General features: G+C 33.3%; 1 protein-coding gene across 5 annotated transcripts in view; it reads right to left on the bottom strand.

Annotated features, from left to right (window-relative positions):
- Positions 1–2,196: 2,196 nt before the first annotated feature.
- LOC106669294 (octopamine receptor beta-2R) overlaps positions 2,197–21,545 on the bottom strand; it is a 293,096-nt gene continuing 273,747 nt past the window's right edge. For all 5 annotated transcript variants that reach the window (XM_014398660.2, XM_014398662.2, XM_014398661.2 and 2 more), the window contains 2 exons: positions 5,179–5,528; positions 2,197–4,978 (listed from right to left, as the gene is read on the bottom strand). In XM_014398660.2, coding sequence (XP_014254146.1) covers positions 4,657–4,978; positions 5,179–5,528 — 672 coding nt within the window. In that variant the 3' untranslated portion in view covers positions 2,197–4,656. The remainder of the gene's footprint in view (positions 4,979–5,178; positions 5,529–21,545) is intronic.

Below are 21,545 nucleotides of genomic sequence, written 5' to 3'. Positions count from 1 at the left end.
CTTTCTAGAAATCCAACAGAAAACAACTAATAGTTTAGAATTTCTTTTTCTTCTCTCTTCTTAATTTCGTATACTATCTACTTACAGTTTGGTTATCGATTTAGACATTAATGTGATTTACATAATATACAAAACTATACAAAAAAAATTTAAATACAATTATTTACACGTTTACGTTTATTGATTCTTAAGTTGTAATATTTTCGTTATTATGTTATTCATCTGTTAATCTATACACAATGTTATACTTGGTTAATTAACTACATTATTTTTGTCAAGAACGTCTACGAGACAACTAGTTTTCTTTATATTTTTCAGTATTTTTTTCTTGTTTGTCTCAATTAACAAAACATGTACAAATCGATTGTCGTGCAACATGTTAATGTATTTCTATTATACTCTCACATAATGATTTATTTTATTAATATTATTATAATTTATTAGTTATTATTTAAACATTAAAACGTAAAATACATATGTGAATTGAACGAGAAAAATGCACAGTTTGGTATTATTTCAAGATACAGTCAGGAAAATAGAGAGGAACATTTATCACAATAGCGAAACATATTTCAAACTGAATTATACGAGTATGTTTCTTAATCTTTGGTTCTGTTTTTACCCCCGGTCACGTTAAGACAAAAAATTATTGCATTTATCACTTTCCTCTACCTCCTATTCAAAAATTGGGATTTAAAAATTCAAAAGAACCCTTCTCAATTTTGCTTAAATAAACAGTAAAAAATAGAAATCAATGGTATAATAATACTATGGTTTATTTATTTCCATTAATTGGGTTCGTTTTAAATGTTATCAGATATGAGTTATTTTTTTACAACTTAATATGTATATAAACAAAATTAATTGTTAATATTATTGATTATGAATCATAGGTGTGAATAAAAATAGCACCGTAATAAATTTTTACCGATTTGATTGATAGTAATAAAAAGTATAATTGTAATGCCATAAAATTTTTAAACCATTTCTCTGAACTTTTGCTGACATATCATTTACATAGATAAAAATAATCTTTCCGGCTATAAATATAAAAGTAAATGCATAAATTACCAGTTAATTTCGTCAAGTTGGAAGCGTTTTATGTTCAGTTTGTCATATGTAAACATGCTAAATGTAGGTTTTTCAAATCATCAATACAAATTCGTTAAAACTGGGCTGAAAAATTCATAAATTGATTCATTTTTTTAAAAGTAATAATTCTGTAAATTTCTTATGTAAAATTTAAACGGAATAGTTTGCATTTTGTTTTAGATTTTGGAAGGATTTCTCATTTGCGTTACCATAAATTTGGAGATGATCTATTTGATTTTTATTATTAGGATCAAAGTTACTAAATTACAGTCGATTTGTCCGTGCAATTACGCTTAAAAACGCAGCGAAAATATAACATATAAAACAAAATGTCTAATTTAACATTTGGTAACTTGATAACCACATATTTAAAACCAAAACTGTTTCACAAACATATTCTAAATTGTTAGCTCAAATCTGGTTAGTAAGCGATTAGTTTATTTTATTTTCTATTCTTGAAAATACGAACTATGTGGACCCTTGTGTGAAAAATAGACGTTTCTTTAAAAAATAAAATTTACCTAAATACTCTCAGATAATTTATAGATTTGTGTGAACGCGTTTATTGTTATACGCTTTATAACGTAAATCACTCTAATTGACAAAAAGCGAACCTCGTGATATACGTGGGGGCGAAAAAAATAATTGAGGTCCTTTTTCTTTTTATAATTTTTTTTTGATCCCTTCGAAACGGAGCTATACAAATTAAACCTACGTCGGTTAGAGAGTAAAATTAAATATAATCCGTCAAAAACAAAATTTCCATAATGAAATAACGATATAATAAATTAAAGCGTACGGCCTCATCAACATTTAAAGTTTTATCTATAAAAATAATGTTCACAAGAGTTTTTTTAGCGGTTTACAAATTTTGCAGATGTTAGTTTTAACTTAATTACAAAACTCCAGGCTTTTTAAAATACACGAGAATATAGAGCTAACACTGATTGACATCCATACATCTAGATATTGCAATTGATACAACGGGAGGGCGGCTTATTTTTTTTACATAATACAATAGAATTTATTTTACACATTATTTAAATGTTAAATTAAAAAACAAAAGACGCATATCACTTTGATAAAAAATAAAACGAATATATCTACAATCTATTATGAAAGGGTTTAATACACACGCTAGGCTTTTTGTAAAATGATTTTATTGTTATTATACTATAATGGGTACCCGTTTTCATACCGACCGTTTCTCAGGTCCTTTTTAAGTTTTATGAATCACCATGCACACTTATTTCTTACAAAAATTTAGATTCTTTTGAAATTCAATAACATGATGCAAAATGACAATGAAAAATTCCAGTTCAACGATTGTCAAATTAAATCGATAAATAATTAGAATACTATTTACAGATTAAAAAATTCTCGAGTGTAAAACCCAACCTGCTTACAGATTGATTATTAACTTTGATTGTTGAAGGGTTTCATTTATCACAGATGAAAGTTGGTAATAAGAGAAAAAAAATTTGTGCATATTAATATCAGAAATTAGTAAATATATTTGTGTGTGAGTGAATTTGTTTATTTGTTATCGCTGACATGCATTAAGTATTACTTAAAATTGAGTATTAGTTCTAGACATTGCTTGTGTTTTTAGTATAATTGCGCAGGCAATCCTTAATATTCTTGTAATATATTTTGTTTAGGTAAAGCTTTTACAGACAATAATAATGTTATATTTTTTTTATTGACATTCTCAAATTTTTCACGTACAGTGAAAATAAGTGAGTAACAATAAACGAAGGTAATCTCACGACTAAAGACCGGAAATGAAATAATTGTTTTCTCTATGTATGAATGGAATGAAACCAAGACAGAAATTCTATTATAAAAAGGACGAATTTTATTTTGCACATTTTGATATTTTACTGTACAAACTTGCCATTTTTCTTTTAATTTTTTATTTTCAGAATCCGTTGTGTCTCATCAGTTCCAGATCTCTCAGTTCCCAGTCGTTTTTCGTCTTGGAAGCGGAGCAGTGCTACGTAAAAGAAATGATTCAAGTTATATGTACCTTAAGTTCAAAATTAAATGGATGGATGCTGTACTATCGAGCGATAAGGACCGATGACAAAATTGCTTGTACCGTATGCTAAAAAAATATTATCTTCGTACGAGAAAGCAATCTACGCTAACAAGTTTAGATATAATGCTGGCCTTTCTTTTTTGTGAGAAATTCAGGATGACAAGGCTCAGAACAAAGTTAACTACCATGAAAACAATTAATTTTTTAGACTTTGTCCTTATTTTTTTTAAATTTAAAGTTTCCTATGTATTTTACAGCATGTTTTTACAAACTTTAAAACTTATGTTACTGTCGCTATCTCCATGTATATTATATAATTTCATTATATAATTTAATTGTAAATTTGTACTGTGATTTACAAATGAGAAACTTGATTGATCATAAAATGTGCAATCACAATGAATAAGAAAACAAACCTTATGCACTTGGTAGTAAATTAAAACGAAAACTTTGTTGTTATTATTCTTTTAATGCTTAAAGTTGGTTATTTAGTATGACTTTTTATTGAAAAGTTTTGTATATATTGTTTACCAACTTTAAAACTTACTTTACTGTCGCTATCTACTTCAATTTTTACGAATGTAAGATAAAATTTAATTATAAATTTGTATTGCGTTTTAAAAATGAGGATAAGCGATTGATCATAAAAAACACAATAAACAATGCTCAGGATTAAATTTCTTATGTAAATACAATTTTGATTCCTAAATAGAAAGCTGTTATTTTTATTAGATTCTTTTTTTTATAAGTATTTTTTGGCAGGTTTTTATCGCACGAATATACGGTTTTTATTTATTACTAATCAATAATTTGTATTGGTATTTTTTATAATATTTGATTAACACAATTTTTTAGAGAGACACTGCATTTCTCTGGCAAAAATTGGTAATGTAGGAAAAGTAATGTTTGAAAAATTAAGCAACTCGATTTTGTCCCGATATGGCATTTCAATTACATTTTTAATTTCAAGTTTTTTTTTTAAATTTAACGGATCAAAGGATGGTTGTCAAATAAAAAGTATTAACTCATCTGGCTCTTGTTAATTAAAGTTTATCTCTGTAACTGCTGTATTCAGGAAATTAGAACAAATGTTCCTGGGATATTTATGTTTATCTATGTACGAAAATATATAAAACTGTATTTTTCTAGTTAAAACAATATTTTCAAACTTAGCCGAAAATGAAAATCCTTCTAACTTCTAATAGTAACTTCTTTTAAGGACTTAAGTAACGGATATTTTTGAGAAAATTGGAGATTAAAAATACGATGGGCTTATGTTTTTATTTATTTTGATTCCAATATTTTATTGTATGGGTCGTATGATATGCTTGCCCTTTGGAAGATCTTATAAAAAGCATAAATAGGTAAAATCAATAGTTTAGCATTTTGTCATTTAATAATAAATCATCAGATCCATGAAATTAGAGCGCATGGTGATTTGTTGTTTTGTTTCAACCCCCGCGTAAAAAATTATCACCCGCCGAAGAGGTGGGCCTAAGCGTCGCTTAGACCGGCTGCTCGGATCAGAGACTGCTACCGACTTCACTGCTTCTCCTTCTGTCTATGTGCTTCAGATATGTCTCGGAGTAGATGCTCCGCGTCCTGTCGTCGTACCTGAGCGACGGCCTGCGGACCTCCAGCGACTCGAGGTCCGACGGCGGCCGCCTGCATAAGGAGCAGAAAGCGCACTGCAGCGTGTTCTTGAACGCTTCCCTGAAGTCGCGGTTGAAGTAAGCGTAGATGATCGGATTGAGGGTGGAGTTGAAGTAGCCGATCCAGAAAAGCAGGGCTACGACTACGTCAGGACAAGGGCATGCATCACCGCACAGAGTCGTTATCACATACCTAATACATAAAACAAAGTATTAGATGATATGCTACTGTATTTGGTCAAAACCAGTCTGCTTAATAACAAATATATTATGAACATACATCATAACACAGCGTCTTAATATAAAAATTAGGCTTTTCGTATGTGCGTTTATCGTTGAAGGAATTAAGCAGACAGGTCATAAATAGTCAGATTATAGTAACGTAAGTTGTACCATAGGAAAAAAGGAAGCCAGCATAAAATAAATGTGCCCATGATGATGCCCAGTGTCCTTGCGGCCTTGTGCTCTCTTTTCATTTTAATTATGTTCCTGTCTTTGGTCGGCGTGTTGTGCAGACCGACCTCGTTGAGAGCGAGCGCTTTGCTGGAGCCCCCCGAGGATCCGAGAGTATCGCCGTTGCAGTCACGGCTGTTGTTCAGCAGCATCTGGTTGCCGATACGGGCGTGCAGCTGCTTCTCCTGCCTGGTCGCCTCTTTGAAAATGGCCAAATACGTGAAGACCATAATCGTACAGGGAATCCAGAAAGAAATCAATGACGAAACGATAACGTAGACCTTGTTCACCTGAAATTTAAAACAAAAATGTTACTCAAAACTCTACATGAACTAACCAAGCAATGTACAAAATTGATTTCGTAAATTGAAATATTTAGGTTTTAAGAGTAAAAGTAAAGTTATTATTCCCTGTCCAACTTGTGTGCCACAAAGTTGGCCACTTACCAAAAGTGTGCTCAACCAAAAAGAAAAAACTCTTCAAATTTGAAAAGAAAACAGCACGTCATGCCTGACGTGACGTTGAGGGCGAATTACTCGCTCTCAAACTCTGGCATGTGACACAAACAGGTTGACAAACCGTGAGTGGCATCCTCCACAGTAAAAGTATGAAACAAATACGATGTAAAGAAAACGCTGTAGGGCATGGACAGATGTAGATTGTAATGTAGATTTTTTTGGATTGGATGCTGGAGTACACGTCACGAACAAAAGTTTTTTTGTTTAAATCAGTTGCAATAGTTTTATTATAATAATTAATACAAAAACTGATGTAGTTTATCGTTTACTATCATCTCTCTTTTATGCTGTTTTGGTTAAGCGTGTTTCTGTGGTGAATCTGTCGAACAGAGACAAGAAGAACAAATTTCTTTTTATATATGTTAATATTTTAATATGTAAATAAACGTAAGTTTTGAAACTTAATGACTTCAAGTTTTCTGATAATGTTTTTTTAAGTTAAATTTATTTATTAAAACTGGTATTGTTAGACCAACCATTAATTTTACAATAATATTATAGAATAAATAAATGTTTACATTCTTATAAACCCATTGGTACAATAAGATTTACATTTAACTATTCACTGTTCATTTTTAACTACACAAGTCCATATGGATTTGTTATTTTTAATCTTCTGACCATGTTTCGGTTATGTAAGAGTTTGGTCGCTTCCACATTCTCGTGCTGGCGAGTCTGGTGTTTGGCGGCAAATCGTTGTATTTCCGCCTTGACTTTAGGGATATTAAGATCCCTATGTAAGTCCTTATTCCTTATGTAGCACGGTGCATTGACTATGTAACGTAAGATTTTATTTTGGAGTGTCTGTATGACACTGTGTTTGGTACAAGCCCATAGTTGAATACCATATGCCCACATAGGCTTTATGACTTGTTTATATAATTATATTTTATTTTGTATAGCAAGATTAGAGCCACGACCTATCAACCAATATCTATAGACCAATCGTCTATACCATAAACCTATTTCTGTCCTTTTTTTTCTTCACGTGTTCTTTCCATCTCAGCTTGGCATGTAAGGTCTTCCCAGATATTTAGCTGTATTGCTGTATGTATAGTAATTCCATCGATTGTGAGCGACGGAACATGGTCCAACTTTTTTTTTTGTAAAGATTAGATGAACTGATTTATGCTGATTTAACTTGATTTTCCATTTTTTTGTCCATTCGTTTATCTTATTACATGCATTTTGGAGGTTTTGGTTGAATGGGTGATAGTCGGTCCTAGTGATATCGTTGCTGTGTCATCTGCAAACGTTTTCATCTGTTTTCGGAAAATCACTGGTGTATAACAAGTAAAGCAGTGGACCTAATATGCTACCTTGTGGCACTCCTGCATTTATTGTTTTTAATTTTGAATATTGATCTTCTTGTTTGACTCTAAACAGTCTGTCAGTTAGGTAGGAACTGATGCTATCGACATACTGGTTTGCTAGCATACCTTTTAGTTTATTGATGAGTCCTTCGTGCCAGACCTTGTCAAAAGCTTGTGAGACATCAAGGAAGATAGCAGAGCAGAACAAATTTGTTTTTCTTTAAGAGATTTTTCTATTACATCCGCTACTCGGTGAATTTGGTCTATTGTTGAATGTCTTGTTCGGAATCCAAATTGGTGGTCAGGAAAGATTTTTGATCATAAAGACTTCTGCGAATTTCCAGATGCTGGGAACATATTTCTGTCTGATTGCAGCATTAAATAGGTATGTTAGTTTAACTATACCCCTTTTTTTGCAATTGTTTTAGAATTTCTCCAGTGATAAGATCGTATCCCGGAGTCTTTTTAGCAGGTAAATTTTAATTTCTTGTGCTACTTCTTTAGGTGAAACTAGCTTTATATTTTCTTCTTGTGGCGTGGTTGTTACTTCAAGTAAGCTGCCATTGATGATTTCATTCAGCAAGGTAACTAGCAAACAAATCGGCTTTTTCTCTGCTGTCTCTCGCCCAAGTACCATCCTCTTTTTTTAATGGAGGAATTTGGGCGATTGGTCTTTTAATTTTTTTTTATGGCCTTCCACAGCGAGCAGTTAGTGGCTTCGCCTGGTGTTAGATCTTCTTGATAGTTTCTGATTGTGTCGTCTCTGATGAAGTAAAACATATATTACTTTTATTTTAACTTTAATTTTTAAATGAATGGTGCGTGTAGTATTATCAAAACCAAAATTGGTCAATGTTTTGTTTTTTAACTACGAGGTTATATAAACTTTCGGGGTGCCGGTGTTTTTCAAAAAAATCCCATTTGTATGTCGGGTTCAAGTGCGGGGCCGCTGGATTCGATCCCAGGACCTTTACCTAGAAACAGTGATGAGCGCCGCGTTACCTAAACCGTTGCGGCCACCAACTCTCCTGGTCAATGTTTAAAATAGATTTTCCAATCTCAGGATTTCGAAAGCTGAGTCAACAAATTCTGTGACGTTAGATAATTAATATTGTTGAATAGATTATCGACCAGTTTTAAAGAAAAGGGATGAAAGGATGGCCTTTCGTTGATTATATCAACATCATCAGAGTTAAAGTCATTAGTCATGCCATGGTTTTACGAACTGTATCGGACTGTCTTATCAATTTTGATGTTAGTATGGCTTGTGACGATGATAATATAATCACATATGCTAAAGGCTTAGTAAACAAGGAATAATTAGTAAAATCAGAGCCATCCTCTGCTTCTCTATAATATATAATAAAAACCGTAAAATAACGCTGAATCTTGATTTTCTTATTACAGAACATAATTTTTATCCATTTATCTTTAACATTTGACGTTTCGAGCGGTAATTTATTCAGACGTCAACCCTTCTTGGTGGCATTTAATTAAAAATAGAAATTAATTTTTTCCCCGTTCCAACTTCCTTGATTATAATCTGATAGCCCCTGTTCAGTAATCAGAGATATTTGGAAAATTGATTTCTTCACCCTCCTCATTATAACGTCGAAACGAAGAAAATATGATGAAAAAATGTTAATTTACATTTTTTGCAATTTGCACTGTAATGAATTACGAAAAACTGGCCTTAATAATATTCTGCATATCATGTTATTTTAATATTGAAAATTTTTTGTTTAAAAAAGTAATGATCTATGATTAAAAATACAAACACGTCCAAATATTTGTTTTAGTGCATTATACTGGAGTATAATCATAAATCAAAAGAAAACAATGTTTTAAAAGTGCACTTATTCCAAAAACCACTGTTTTAAACTGATTGTCCTAATTTGTATAAGTTTAAAATTATTGCTTGAAGTTTTCGTTTATGTACACCATTTGTCATGTAAAGGCACTTATAGATAGATTCTCGTCGGTCTTAAGCTCTTCTTGTATGTTCGAATAGAAAAAGTTTATCTAATTTTTCCGCTTTTCAAGTTTATGACGACTTGTTGAAGTTAGCTCATTTCCTTGGGGCATTTAAATTGGAAAACGTCAGTACTGGAAAGTCTGATCAACGCAACTGGCTACATTTGGTAATCTATGAATAATTCCAACGAAGCATCGTATGCAACAGAGCTAAAAATATAATCAACAATTATAATAAACAAATTTTTATATATTTATCAAGTTTTATTTTTTGGTTCACTGACAGTCTATTTTTCCATTTTTCTTTCTTTATCACTCCCTGTTAATTCACTTTCTCACCTTCTCTCTCTCTTCTCTCTCATACTGTTTGTCCTTCTTTCTCTTAATCGCTCTCACTTTCTGTCACTCTGCTATGTCAGTAGGTCTGTTTCATTTTCTATCTCTCCCTCTCTCTCACTCCTTTCTCTACCTCTCTCCCTCCCTCCCTCCCACTATCCCCATTTCAATTAGTATATCGACAAAACCTCAGTGCTAGACAGCGATGTTGAAACTGTCAAACGACCTATGGGATTTTGATGCAGATTTATGTCCATATGGGACTGCCACTTATCAAAAATCTATTCCTAAAAATTTTGGAACTCCCTCCCCACTGATATTAAAACCAAAAAGAACCCACAAACATTTAAAAACGCAATATGCAGTTACCTCTTACAAAATTGTCAAGCAAAACATTGACATTTGTTTAAAAAATAAAATAAAAATTAACAAAATAAAAAGAAATAAATATAAAAAATAGAATAAAAATTCATCGCTAATGTAAAAATTAAACAAAAAATAAATTTATAAATTTAAAAAATTATTTTGATTTCATTGTTTTTATTTTGTTTTATTTGGTTTTACATTGTTGCGTTATATACGTGTATATAAGTAAACGTAGTAAGCTTTCAGACTTTTCTCTCTACTTTGGCTGATTTTCCACTCCTCTTCAAAATATTTCAAAAAATCTAGTTTCAAAGAAAAATGTGAAAAATGCGGGTTCTCATTTAAAATTAAGAATTTCAATTCGACTTTAGAATTGAGGTCGAAAAAAATAAATCGACCTTACTTTTTATATGAAAAATGAAGGGGAGTCTCAATTCAAACTTTTTCCTATCTAGAACCGCAAAGGAAAAAAATGGGGTGGGCACATTAATTTGGCCACCCTGTATATGTACTATGTATCTGTTTTATACTGTTTATGATATGTATATATGTATTGCTTTATCATTCCATTATGTATTACATTACCAAATTATCGTCCAATTGCTCAGTGAGCAGTTTTATGTAATAGCATTTTTGTAATTGTTGTATTAAAGGAACCTGTTCACAGGACATAATAAAGTTTTTCTTTTTCTTTATTTTTTCTTTCATCTTTTCCCTTTATACTTCTCTCTCTCTCTCTCTCTCTCTCTCTCTCTCTCTCTCTCTCTCTCTCTCTCTCTCTCTCTCATGATTCATTTCTTTCTCTTTTAGTCTCTAGCAAATCTATCATCCGTAAAAGTTAAGAGTGTACAATAAGCTCTAAACCTTATGAAGAAGTACTTTTTATCTTCTTAAAATCGCGTTAACATTGATATTATAATGTATATTATTTATATGCACATGTATGGTTTAAGGTATTCCTAATATTTTAAGCCTTTTCTGATGCCAATTTCTTGGAAGTTTTCTTTTTATACAGTGGTGCAATTTGTTGACGGTCTGTCTAACTTGGTAGGTCCCCGCATTTGTATAGCCTTGATTTGCCATCTGGCGCTATTCAGAGTTCGTGACGCGATATTTGGCGCTGATTTGCCGCTTAGTCTAGCTTATTCTCGTTGGTTCGCTATTATGTGCATAACGAAATTTTAATTTATTTTTTCGGTTGTTTTTCTTTAAAGATTAGAAAAATAAGATTAATATATAGTTAAAATTGTCTAGGCCGTTTACGGTATAAATCAGGGGACAACAATGGAATCCAGTATGCTTTTAAAGAGTTGAAATATGCGCGTCCTACACTTCGGTTTCTAAGTGGAGCAACTTGAATTTCGAGCACAAATTACCGAGCCGTTCAAAGTTCACCGTCGCAGTCGAGGTGAGTCGGGGCTGAGCAACGGTGTTCCGTGGTGACAAACACTCACGAGCATTATTCGGGAGTTAGAACAATGCTCCAACTTCCCACACCGTCCCTCGCCCCCTAATTTACATGGGAAATCGCTCCCTGAACAGGGAGGGTTGACTTATCTCTTCCTGAACCCGGGTCCTTTTTGCGGCCCATCGTAATTAATGAAACAAACGTGTACCCTCACAAAAGAATCTTACATCCGTACCTTGACTATTGTTGGTTTCTTAAATATTAATCGAGCTGAAAAGAAAAGCCTTGTAAACTTTTTGACATAAACTAATTTAAATAAACGCAAATTTGCTCTCCCAACATTTTACTCACCAGAGCTAGTTTACAACACATTTTTACATTATAATTTTATATTAAAAGACGATTAGGGTTGACAATTAGAAACAAAACTCTTAGTTGAAAGTTTCAAGCCTTTTAAACAAACTTTTAAGCTGTTAACTTAAAACAAACATTTACTGGGAATTTTTCACCCAAAACGCTTTAATTATAGTATACAGACAGGGTTGATTATCTATTTGATCTTTTTTGACATCTTTGATCTCAATTCTCACGGAGTTAAGGCGAATTAGAGTGAACCCACACTAACTTCGAAAGGGTTATCATTCCATTTACAAAAAGAAACTAATGTTTCCTGGATATACAATGTTTTTCACTAGTAAAATTAGTCGTTTGATCTACATAGCCAATGCCACATAGTCCAAAACCTTTAGGCAATTAAATTAAATGTTATTGAGGTACAGATTTTTAATTACAAGTTATAGTTTTTAATTTTATTTATTTATTCCTATATGTACAAAAAATACAGATTGAGAGAAGCCAGCCATGTTGGAACTCTATTTCATTTAGTTTGGACTAAATTAGGATCAACGTACGGAAGTCAGGAGGCCAATGCCGTTTTAGACGGTATGAAGGATTATAAGGGTGGAACGTACAGAAAAGAGCTTGGGGTAGTGGGCTAGGATGAAAATAGTGAGAATGTGTCAACAAATCCTTCACGAAAAAAGTGGTCTTTGTTATGTTGGTGACGTAGAAGGGAGTTGAGGATGCGGCGGAAAACTTTGGGTTGAAAGGATTGGAATCGTTGGAAGTTGGAAGATCCGGTCGAAGTACAGCTCAGAGTACAGGTGCACGATGAGGTCCTGCCCCTACAACTAAATAAAAAGTTGGTAAGATAATCATAATCGTACCGACTTCCTTCCATTCGTGCTAATAAATACAAACAGTATGTACAGAATTTCATTCATCCATTAGACTACTTTCCTTTTGACGGGCGTGTAGAGGACTCGATATTCCTCGCCATCCACGTCCATTTACAGAAAACATTTCCGCTAATTAACATTAATAATGGAGAAGTCGCAGCATCTCGACAGTATTGATAGCGGCGACCAGCCCCTCACATCACACAACAAATATATAATTACCTAAACTAATTTGGCGGGCCTCGATATTCAGTCACAGCCACACCCAGACATACCTCATCACCCACGCTAATAAATACATTCACACTGCAAAATGGAGATATATCACGTGTGGTTGGTTATATGTATCTATACGCATTTATCAATTTTAAGTACTTAATAAGATTATCTTTGAAGTCACTGTTATGCTTAAGAACTATTTCCAGATTAGATGGTAGGACACCGTTCTCGGTACTCTCTTAACTTATTATATACCTTTAATATGTGCCTCACCGTTACCGGGATTCCACAGAGTGGGCAGCGTTTTTGACTTCTACCTACTAAGAGGTGACTGTACGTGAGACGGGTGTTACCTATTCGCAACCTTACTAATATTATTTTGTTTCGTTTTTCCAAATTCTCCACGGGCCATGGCCTCACCGTACTTTTACGTATTTTTAGTTGTTCATTACTTTCGTACATTTACAATAAATCGAATTTTTCATTTTTGTTTTTAGATCCATCGGGTTAATGGGGGACTCGGCGTCATGTGCGGTCGCAGCCGCTTTCTTAGCGGCCTTTTCCTGCCTCCTCATTTCCCCGAAGTCCGACATGGCCCGGGACCCAGGCGAACACAGTTACACAATCTCGATTCGCCTTCAATTTCAAGTTCACCAACCTGTTCAAATAGTTTTTGTATTAGTGGGTCTGTAGAGAACTTGTTCTTTAACGCTGAGATTGCGCTGAGTGAGTCTGTACATATTACATTTTTTGGATTGTCTCGTTTTGATATTTCACCCAGCGCAAATGATATGACGGTCAGTTCAGCTGTGTACCTTGTTGTTTATGTGCATGGTGGCAGGTCTGACATCGAGTGTAACGTCGAATAACGACATTTTTTGTACATTTCGCTTAATGTGTCATCGAGTGCACCAGGCTGTTATGAAGTTCACATGTTCTTGGATTGCTTCTGCTGTTAGCTTGGTGCCAGAGAGTGAAAAAAGGATTTCCCTGTCGTTTGCTTAGTCTGTGATTTGAGTGATAGAAAGTGACCGTATGTGACACACAAAACCGCAGCAGTCTAAATTGTTGGTTTATTATACTTCCTTACAGAACGTTCTCTTTCATTGAATTACTGGGTGAAAATCGGAGTCGCACTTTATTAAAACAGCGTCCCCGAGAGGATGAACATCAGGATGAAATAGTAGGTTTGTAGGAGGATGATTTTTAATTTGAAAAAGAGAAAAAAACACTCTCGGTAGAATGTCGTAACGTTCAGAAATAGGAGCAATATTGTTTATTTTCTAAAGCCGAAGTTATCGTATCGATTACTGTTAAGCCCAGCAGGAGAGTAGAATAGAGGGACCGGAAACGATTAAGAAGAAGACATTACAAGTTTTTGAATAAAATAGGACGGAATCTTATTGGTTTATAAGAGGATAGGGTACCCTAAACAACACCTAAACTAATTATAGTAATCAAAAATAAACATAATAAATTCAATTAAATATTCTTTTTACCAAGGTCTTGGATGAGATGAAAAGTTAGTGTCACGATTGGGATTAGAGCCTATTAGAACCTTTGACTAAGGCTCGTGGGTTCGAATCCGCTCGAGGCATTAACTTTTTCATCTCAACCAAGACCTTCGATAAAAGAATAATGAATTGAAATAATTAATATGGTCAATTATAGCTGCCAAACATATATGGAATTATAATAATATGTTATAACATTGTTCAAGTGGTTGTAGAAAAGCGACAAACAACACTGTCGCAATTTGTTTTTCATAATTAGTTCATTGATTTTTCAGTTTAAATTTTGATGCGGTGGTTTTCAATTTAATAAAATACTACGGTAAAAGATTACTAACAATTAAAAAATTTGTAAAAACAGATAATTTCCGTGTATCAATTATACGATTTAAACTATCATAATACGTTTTCAGTAAGGCAGGTTTCAATTTTGAAAAAATATCTTCCAAGTGATCTAAATTGCCAAGAAGGTTTATTTTTAAGTTTTCGTAAACATTACCTTCCTGAAATTTTCACATGTGGTTTTTTGTCTATGGACGTAAAATATAAAGTATACGTTTGATAATTTCAAAATTTCTTTTATAAAATTAGATAAAGGACCCTGGAATGTGTTCAATGTAGGGGCTTTGTGTACGAATATGAAAAAAAAAATACGGCTGTAAATTTTTGTTCATGATAAATCTTTCTGCCTTTCACGTACTTCTTTACCGATTCATAACAGGTTTCGTTTCCGGTCCTGGGACGTCCAAAACAAAACAATTTGCTAGCTGGCTCTTCGTGTTGTTTAAAAAAAAGCATCCGGGTTGTAAGGAATTATTCAAATTCCCACTTTTTTTCTCTCCCGCACGTATTCTCTGCGGATGTTAATCTCTTGGTCAGAGGAAGTGAACATCTGAGTCAGTCAAGAGACGATTTCTGTTTGGAATGAAAACAAGAAACGGTTGTTTACTCACCGGTTTACAAGAGCTCTTTTCCTTCGCTCGGAGGACTTTTACTTCTCGGGCGTTCGGCACAAATCTCGACCTCTATAAATAACGACGGAAAAGCAAACGGGGCCCAAATTAAACTTTTTTTAACAAGAGAGATAAGTGTTTCGATTCTTGTGAGAGCTGGAAAGATTTTAATCTAAAAAAAAATATCACGTTTAAAAAAGCGTATCAAACACTTACATCAAATGTTTTTTCATGAAATACATACATTTAAATTATAATTATCTTCTTTAATTGACAATCTCTATTATTTGAATCAATTATTATTTTATATTACAGTAAGTATCGCAAAACGTATCCCGTTTAATTGTCATATTGTTGAGAATTCGGCCATGTAAAGTTCTAATAACTGCTGGCCTTGGGGACTTAGCTGTTGAAAGACCAAAGATCCTGCCAAAACCCGAGGTAGATGATAAAAAAAAATGTAAAAATTCGGAATTTCGAAAGAAACTGGCCAAAGCACCTTAATAAGCCATCACGGTTTAGAATGTGTAAAGTATAATAATAACAAAAACAAGCATTGCTTCAAAACACAAGAGGGAAAAATGATTAATTCGAATTTATTACGATTTATTAAAAACGCGACGGACTTATTTTACAACACGATAGAGTTTCTTTTTTATATTGAAAATGTTTGATGTGCGACTGTTCATATAGAAAAGCATTTTCTAAGAATGTATTAATTGAAAACCAAAATATAAAACCTTTTTCAATAAATGAAGGTTTTCAGTTGAGATAAAAAAAGTCAATGCACAAGCAGGATTCCCTTGAAAAATGGCAAAAAGGAGGGAAAATTCAAAATGTGTGTCAAAAGAGCAGCGGCGTATCAAGCCGAGGATCGTGGGTTCGAATCCCGCTCGAGCCATTGACTTTTTTATCTCAACTGAAAACCTTACTTAATTGTAAGATATTAATTGGTCAAGCGGACCACGAAACTAGTGAATTTTTCAATAAATTGCGTTTGAGGGAGGAAGAAATCGTTTATTTTTTTAAAATAGAAAAACGCGTTCTAACACTTGTAAGAACAAATTTTTTAAAATACTATCAAAAAGGCAATATATAAGAAATTATTCACATAAAAAAATGGGTTAAACAGTAATTCAGCCTGCATTATAAAAATTACAACGATGTTCCCTTGATCCAACCTTGTTTTGAAGATCCACCAGACCGTTTTGCCTCTTACATATCCAAACTTACACTTTCTGAGCCAAGCAAACCACTTAAAGACAGTGCTTTTTTCTAAAGCGTCATACATCATAAATTTTAATACCAGTCAGAGCTGCAGTTTTCTTTTTGGGGTAATAAAAAAAAAGATTACATGGCGAAAATGCACTATTTCTTCCTTTCTTTTAAATTCGTAAAACGCCTCGTAAACATGCAAAATCTGGAGCCAAACTAACGTATAAAAACACCACAATTAATTGATTTTCGGACTGCGTAAACAATAATAAAACCAAAATTTCTTCAAAACACAACAGGGATAAAATTATTATTACAAATTTATTACGAATTATTTAAACACGCTGCAGATTTATTTTACAACTCAATCGGATCTCTTTCTTACGTCAAAGATGTTTTATGTAAGCTTATTCATTAAAAAGAAAAGCATTATGTGAGAATATAATATCTTACTAGAAATTAAAATACTTAATATTTGCAATAAAATGCGTTTAATACAGGAAAAATCGTTTATTAATTTCTTAAAATAGAAAAATAAAATGAGATTCCTTCTTTCAAAAACATTTTCGAACATCTATAAAAACCTAGCTCTTTAAATACCGCACTCTCGACACGACACGCAAGAATGGCACAATTACACAGAAGACAAACACTTTGAGCCCTGAAGATGATCTCAATAAAGATCGAAACGTTGGCACGATAAAGAAAATGTTTTTCTGAAACCTACATCACACCAGACCGCATCTCACGATATCTAAATAAATATCTTTAAATACCATTACCATACGAATTTATTAACAAAGGAACGAGTTAAATAATAAATCTACGTGCAATATGCAAATGTCATGGATTATGTAATAATTTAAAAGCAAAAATAAAAGTGTTTGAAATTAGTTTGTTTAAAAAAAATGGAATTCCGGAAGAATTTTTTAAATAATAAACTGAATGAAGATCTCTTTTAAAAGAGTAATAAAGGGTCTTAATGAGATTTTCTTCGCAAAAGAACCATCGGCATGTGTATTATTACAGCGTAAATGGTAAATTAGAATTCTTTTTAGAAAATGAAATGTTTTCGCTGGGGATTTACACGAAATCTATTTCAAAATGATTATATTTTTTTAAAAACTTTTTATTTGTTTTTTACAACTGCATTCTTCGACGCAACAAGTAAAACAGATAGTATTTACATATAAAATAATTAACGGTAGCGTGAACAATTACCATCCAGTGATGGTAGCCGTTAGTTAATCAATACGATGAGCGAGATGTACTCCATCGTAGGAGACCGATGTCAATTGTTAAGGTTGTCGTGGGGCCACCGACGCTTCAGTCTTCAGTTGGGATTATTAAGTAATGTGGTGGATGACAGGTTTTTGACGAAAGGGTTCGGATGGTGGAGTAGTTTGGAATGGAACGTTTTGTAGTGGGATAGGGCTAGCTCGGTAACAAAAGGGACATTTAGGTCGGTATGGATGGTGTGATTGGATACGTAGAAAGGGGCTTGTACTATTGTTCTGAGGATTTTAGATTGAAGGGATTGGATTTGATTGAGGTTGGAACGCTTAGCAGTACAGTTAAGTTCAAGACCGTATGTCCAAATGGGGGCCAGGAGGGCAATGTAAAGTTTTCTTTTGTTTGTTAGTGAGAGTTTTGATGGTCTTTCGAGTAGTCGTTTAAGCATGAAAAATCGTATATTACAGTCTGTGCGCTTAAGTCGTGTATGAGGATTCCACGTCAGTCGTTTGTCCAGGTAGAGTCCGAGGTATCGTACATGGTTCGCAATTGGGATGGGGACGTTGTTGAGGTATACTGGTGGGAGTGTTTTCTTGTTTAGAGTAAATATTATGTTCGTTGATTTGGTTTCGTTGATCTTGATTCTCCACCGACGGAGCCAGCATTCTAGGGTGTTTAGGTGATTTTATTTATTTTATCTTATATTTTTAATGTAGGCAAAAGGATGTAATGTGAAATTTCTTATTATCAAAAATTATAATTTATTTGTGATGCACAATAAATATTATCGAGAGTAACACCGAATGTGTCATAAATTAATAATTTCTTCTGATTAATTACTGATTTAATAAGCTTATCTCTCCACTCGTGCCTACTTAAACATGTGTACAGAGTCATCTATCTCGGGTTTTGGTAGACCAGGATCAGTCCATGGTCTTATTTGTCCGATTCCAGGGGCTGTGAACAGCTAAGCCATTTGAGCTCTCAAAGCATGCAGTTTTTAAATTTAAATCCACTCACACACTCGCCTAATCTTAAATATTTATTTTTTCTTTTTTACTCATACATTTACTCAATTAGCGTGGAGGAGTTCTTAATATTCTACATCACGATTTATACTTTCTATTTAGGGTAGACGGCATGTAAAATATAACCAACCCTCAACCCTCTCACGCATGACATTCGCACTAATAACTACATTCACTCTCAGTATACACAAAAAAGAAACGCCAGACGATATTTCTAAGCACTATATACAATACAGCCCTGTTTTCTCCAGAAATCAGAACTAAAGACCGAAAGATTCACCGCCAACACTTGTTAAACCGGGTAGGGCACTTCAAGCGACTTTGCTTACATGGCCAAGTACTCAATGACATGGCAATTAAACGAGATAGTTTTTCAATACTTGATACAGTATAAATAAAAATTGCTTCAAATTTAGAGATTTTCTGTTGAAGCAGATTTTAAATTTAAATATTTGATTGTCATGAAAGAATAGAATATTTGACATGTGTTTGATACACGGTCTTAAACGAAATATTCATTTTTTTAGATTAAAATCTTTCCAGCTCTCACAAGTATCGAAACACTTACTCTCATTTATTCACAAAAAGTTTAATTTTTTTTCCGTCGTTATTTATTGAGGTCGAGATTTGTGCCAAATACCCGAGATTCTTGTAAACTGAAGTACACAACGGTTTCTTGTTTCCATTATAAACAGAAATCGTCTCTTGCCTGACACAGATGTTCACTTCCTCTGATCCAAAGCTACAAAGCTACATGTCCAGATGGAGGAGAAATAAAGAGGGAATTTGAATAATTCCTTACAGCTAGAATGCTGTTTTTAGCCTCAATATTCCAATGTAGACCCTCTCACACTGCACATTCACACTAATAAATACATTCGCTCTTCATACTACAAGAAAGAAAAGTAAAACGGAAAACTATCGACTATTACATACAATAAAACACCCTGTTCCCTCTAAACTTAGTAACAGTCGACGCTGTACCAATACCGCCGTTCTCAATGAAATTATTATATTGGAGGGCAATCCTACACGCTCTTTATATAGACCCACGGAATGACATCCTTGACACTTTTCAATTAAGCGGGAATCTTTGAGCAACCTTTCTCTCCATGCTGCGCACGTGGGTGGTCTTTGTATCAAATGTAAATGTCCGTGTGTCAATCTCTGACGGCCAATTCTGAGTCGTATGTATCATATTTTGCGGTTTACACTCACTCGAAGGCATTTATCTATTCTCCTTTTTCACTACCATATTCTTTATTGATCGCTTACTCAATTTACTTCAACATCCTTCCTTTCCCTCAGCATAATGGCTGTGGGTTAGGAAGAATAGAGAGCCATTATTATTTTTTTTATTTTAATAAATTCTCATTTCAATAATTAACTTTAAAAAGTGTTCCCTTGCTGTTCCCTCTTGTACATGGCCATTTGACTAGTCTTCAAACAATTAAAAAATGCACTCAGGTCTGTGCTTCTTGTTATTAAGTGATAATTAATGTAATACATTTCCGATTTTCTAAGCATTTATATTGTCAAATTGTTTAATAAAAGGAAAACAACAAGCATGACATTTACTAACGAGAGACAACATGTTGGAAAAGTCTTTTTTTGAAAGACATGATTAGAAAGTTTTCTACCGCCTTTTCTTTATTTCTTTGCGAAAAAATCCGACTTGAAATCTTTTTCTTTTCAATCCCGTGCATGGCCTTTTTCATTGAATGTGGCTTTTCGCTTATTGTCCAATAAAAACTATAGACTGTCTGGGAGAACAGAAATACACGGAGACGGGTAAGGGCGTCTTTTTGTACGAAGGACGTCCCGATGTCTGAAAATTGAAACTTGGGCGTGAAAAGTTTGAACGACTTGACAGAAAGTCGGAGGAGGTCGAGCGAGACAAAGAATAGGACAAAGCAAAGTCTCGATTCGTGCTTGCAGATTCATAAAAAATTTATAAAACTTCTAATAAATCATCATAAACTTCTATATGGAGAGACCTTTTGTTTTGCGGTTTTTCTCTCAAACTTCTTTGTGGTGGTTTTGTAAATATAACTCGCTTTGATCCCGTCATAAAAATCATGATTGCCATCTCATGTGCGGTTTATTCATTGCTCCTGGCCCTTTTAATCAAGAGTCTGTCAAAAGAAATGAGATAAAGCCAGCCCTTTTGTCATTTACAATGAACAAAATGATGAAGTTGGTGACAATTTTTTTTAAAAATTGTCGTTGGTATTTCAATGCATGTTTAAACCTTTAAATATAAAATGTAAGAGTTTTCATTTTGCATAAAATGGATAAATTGTTGGAATTTACAGTACTAATAGTTTAAACAACATTCTTCCATGAAAAATATTTACTCAGAATTCTTTGTGCTTTTAAGTTATATAAATAATATTTAATATTAGTATCGTGTATATGCAGGTAACCGTGAAGTTATACACGAACCGCACGCCACACTTATTAAAATGTGTATTAATACAAAAAATACCCTAATTAAAGGAAATTGTAAGTAATAGCAGGTAGCATTCACACAATATAAATTTGAGAAAACTGAAAAAACTTCTATTATCTATTCAAATTAATTATCCTTTTTTATCTAATGGTTTTGGTTGAGATGAAAAATTAGTGCCACGAGCGGGATTCTAACCCACGACCTTCGGCTCAATACGCTGCTGCTCTAATCACTTGAGTTATCGTGAATAGTAGTTACAGCTGCGCGTATTGGGCCGAAGGTCTGGGTTCGAATCCCGCTTGTGGCACTAATTTTTCATCTCAACCAAAAACCTTAGATAAAAAAGAATAACTAATTGGAATAATTAATATGGTCAATTATGACCACTAAGCAAATATGGTTCTATTATCTATTTTAGCTGTCTACATTAGCGTTAAAATATTTTTATTTCAAAAGATTCAATTAACAACTTAAAAGCAATTAGAAAAAGGAGCATATCTATGTTTAAAAGAATATAATAAAACATTAAACGCCGCAATAAGA

This window comes from Cimex lectularius, unplaced genomic scaffold (genome assembly GCF_000648675.2).
Source record: "Cimex lectularius strain Harlan isolate CLEC.00 unplaced genomic scaffold, Clec_2.1 scaffold35, whole genome shotgun sequence".
NCBI lineage: Eukaryota > Metazoa > Arthropoda > Insecta > Hemiptera > Cimicidae > Cimex > Cimex lectularius.
The sequence above is the reverse complement of the archived record's forward strand: the minus strand, read 5'-3'. Positions and strand labels throughout refer to the sequence as shown.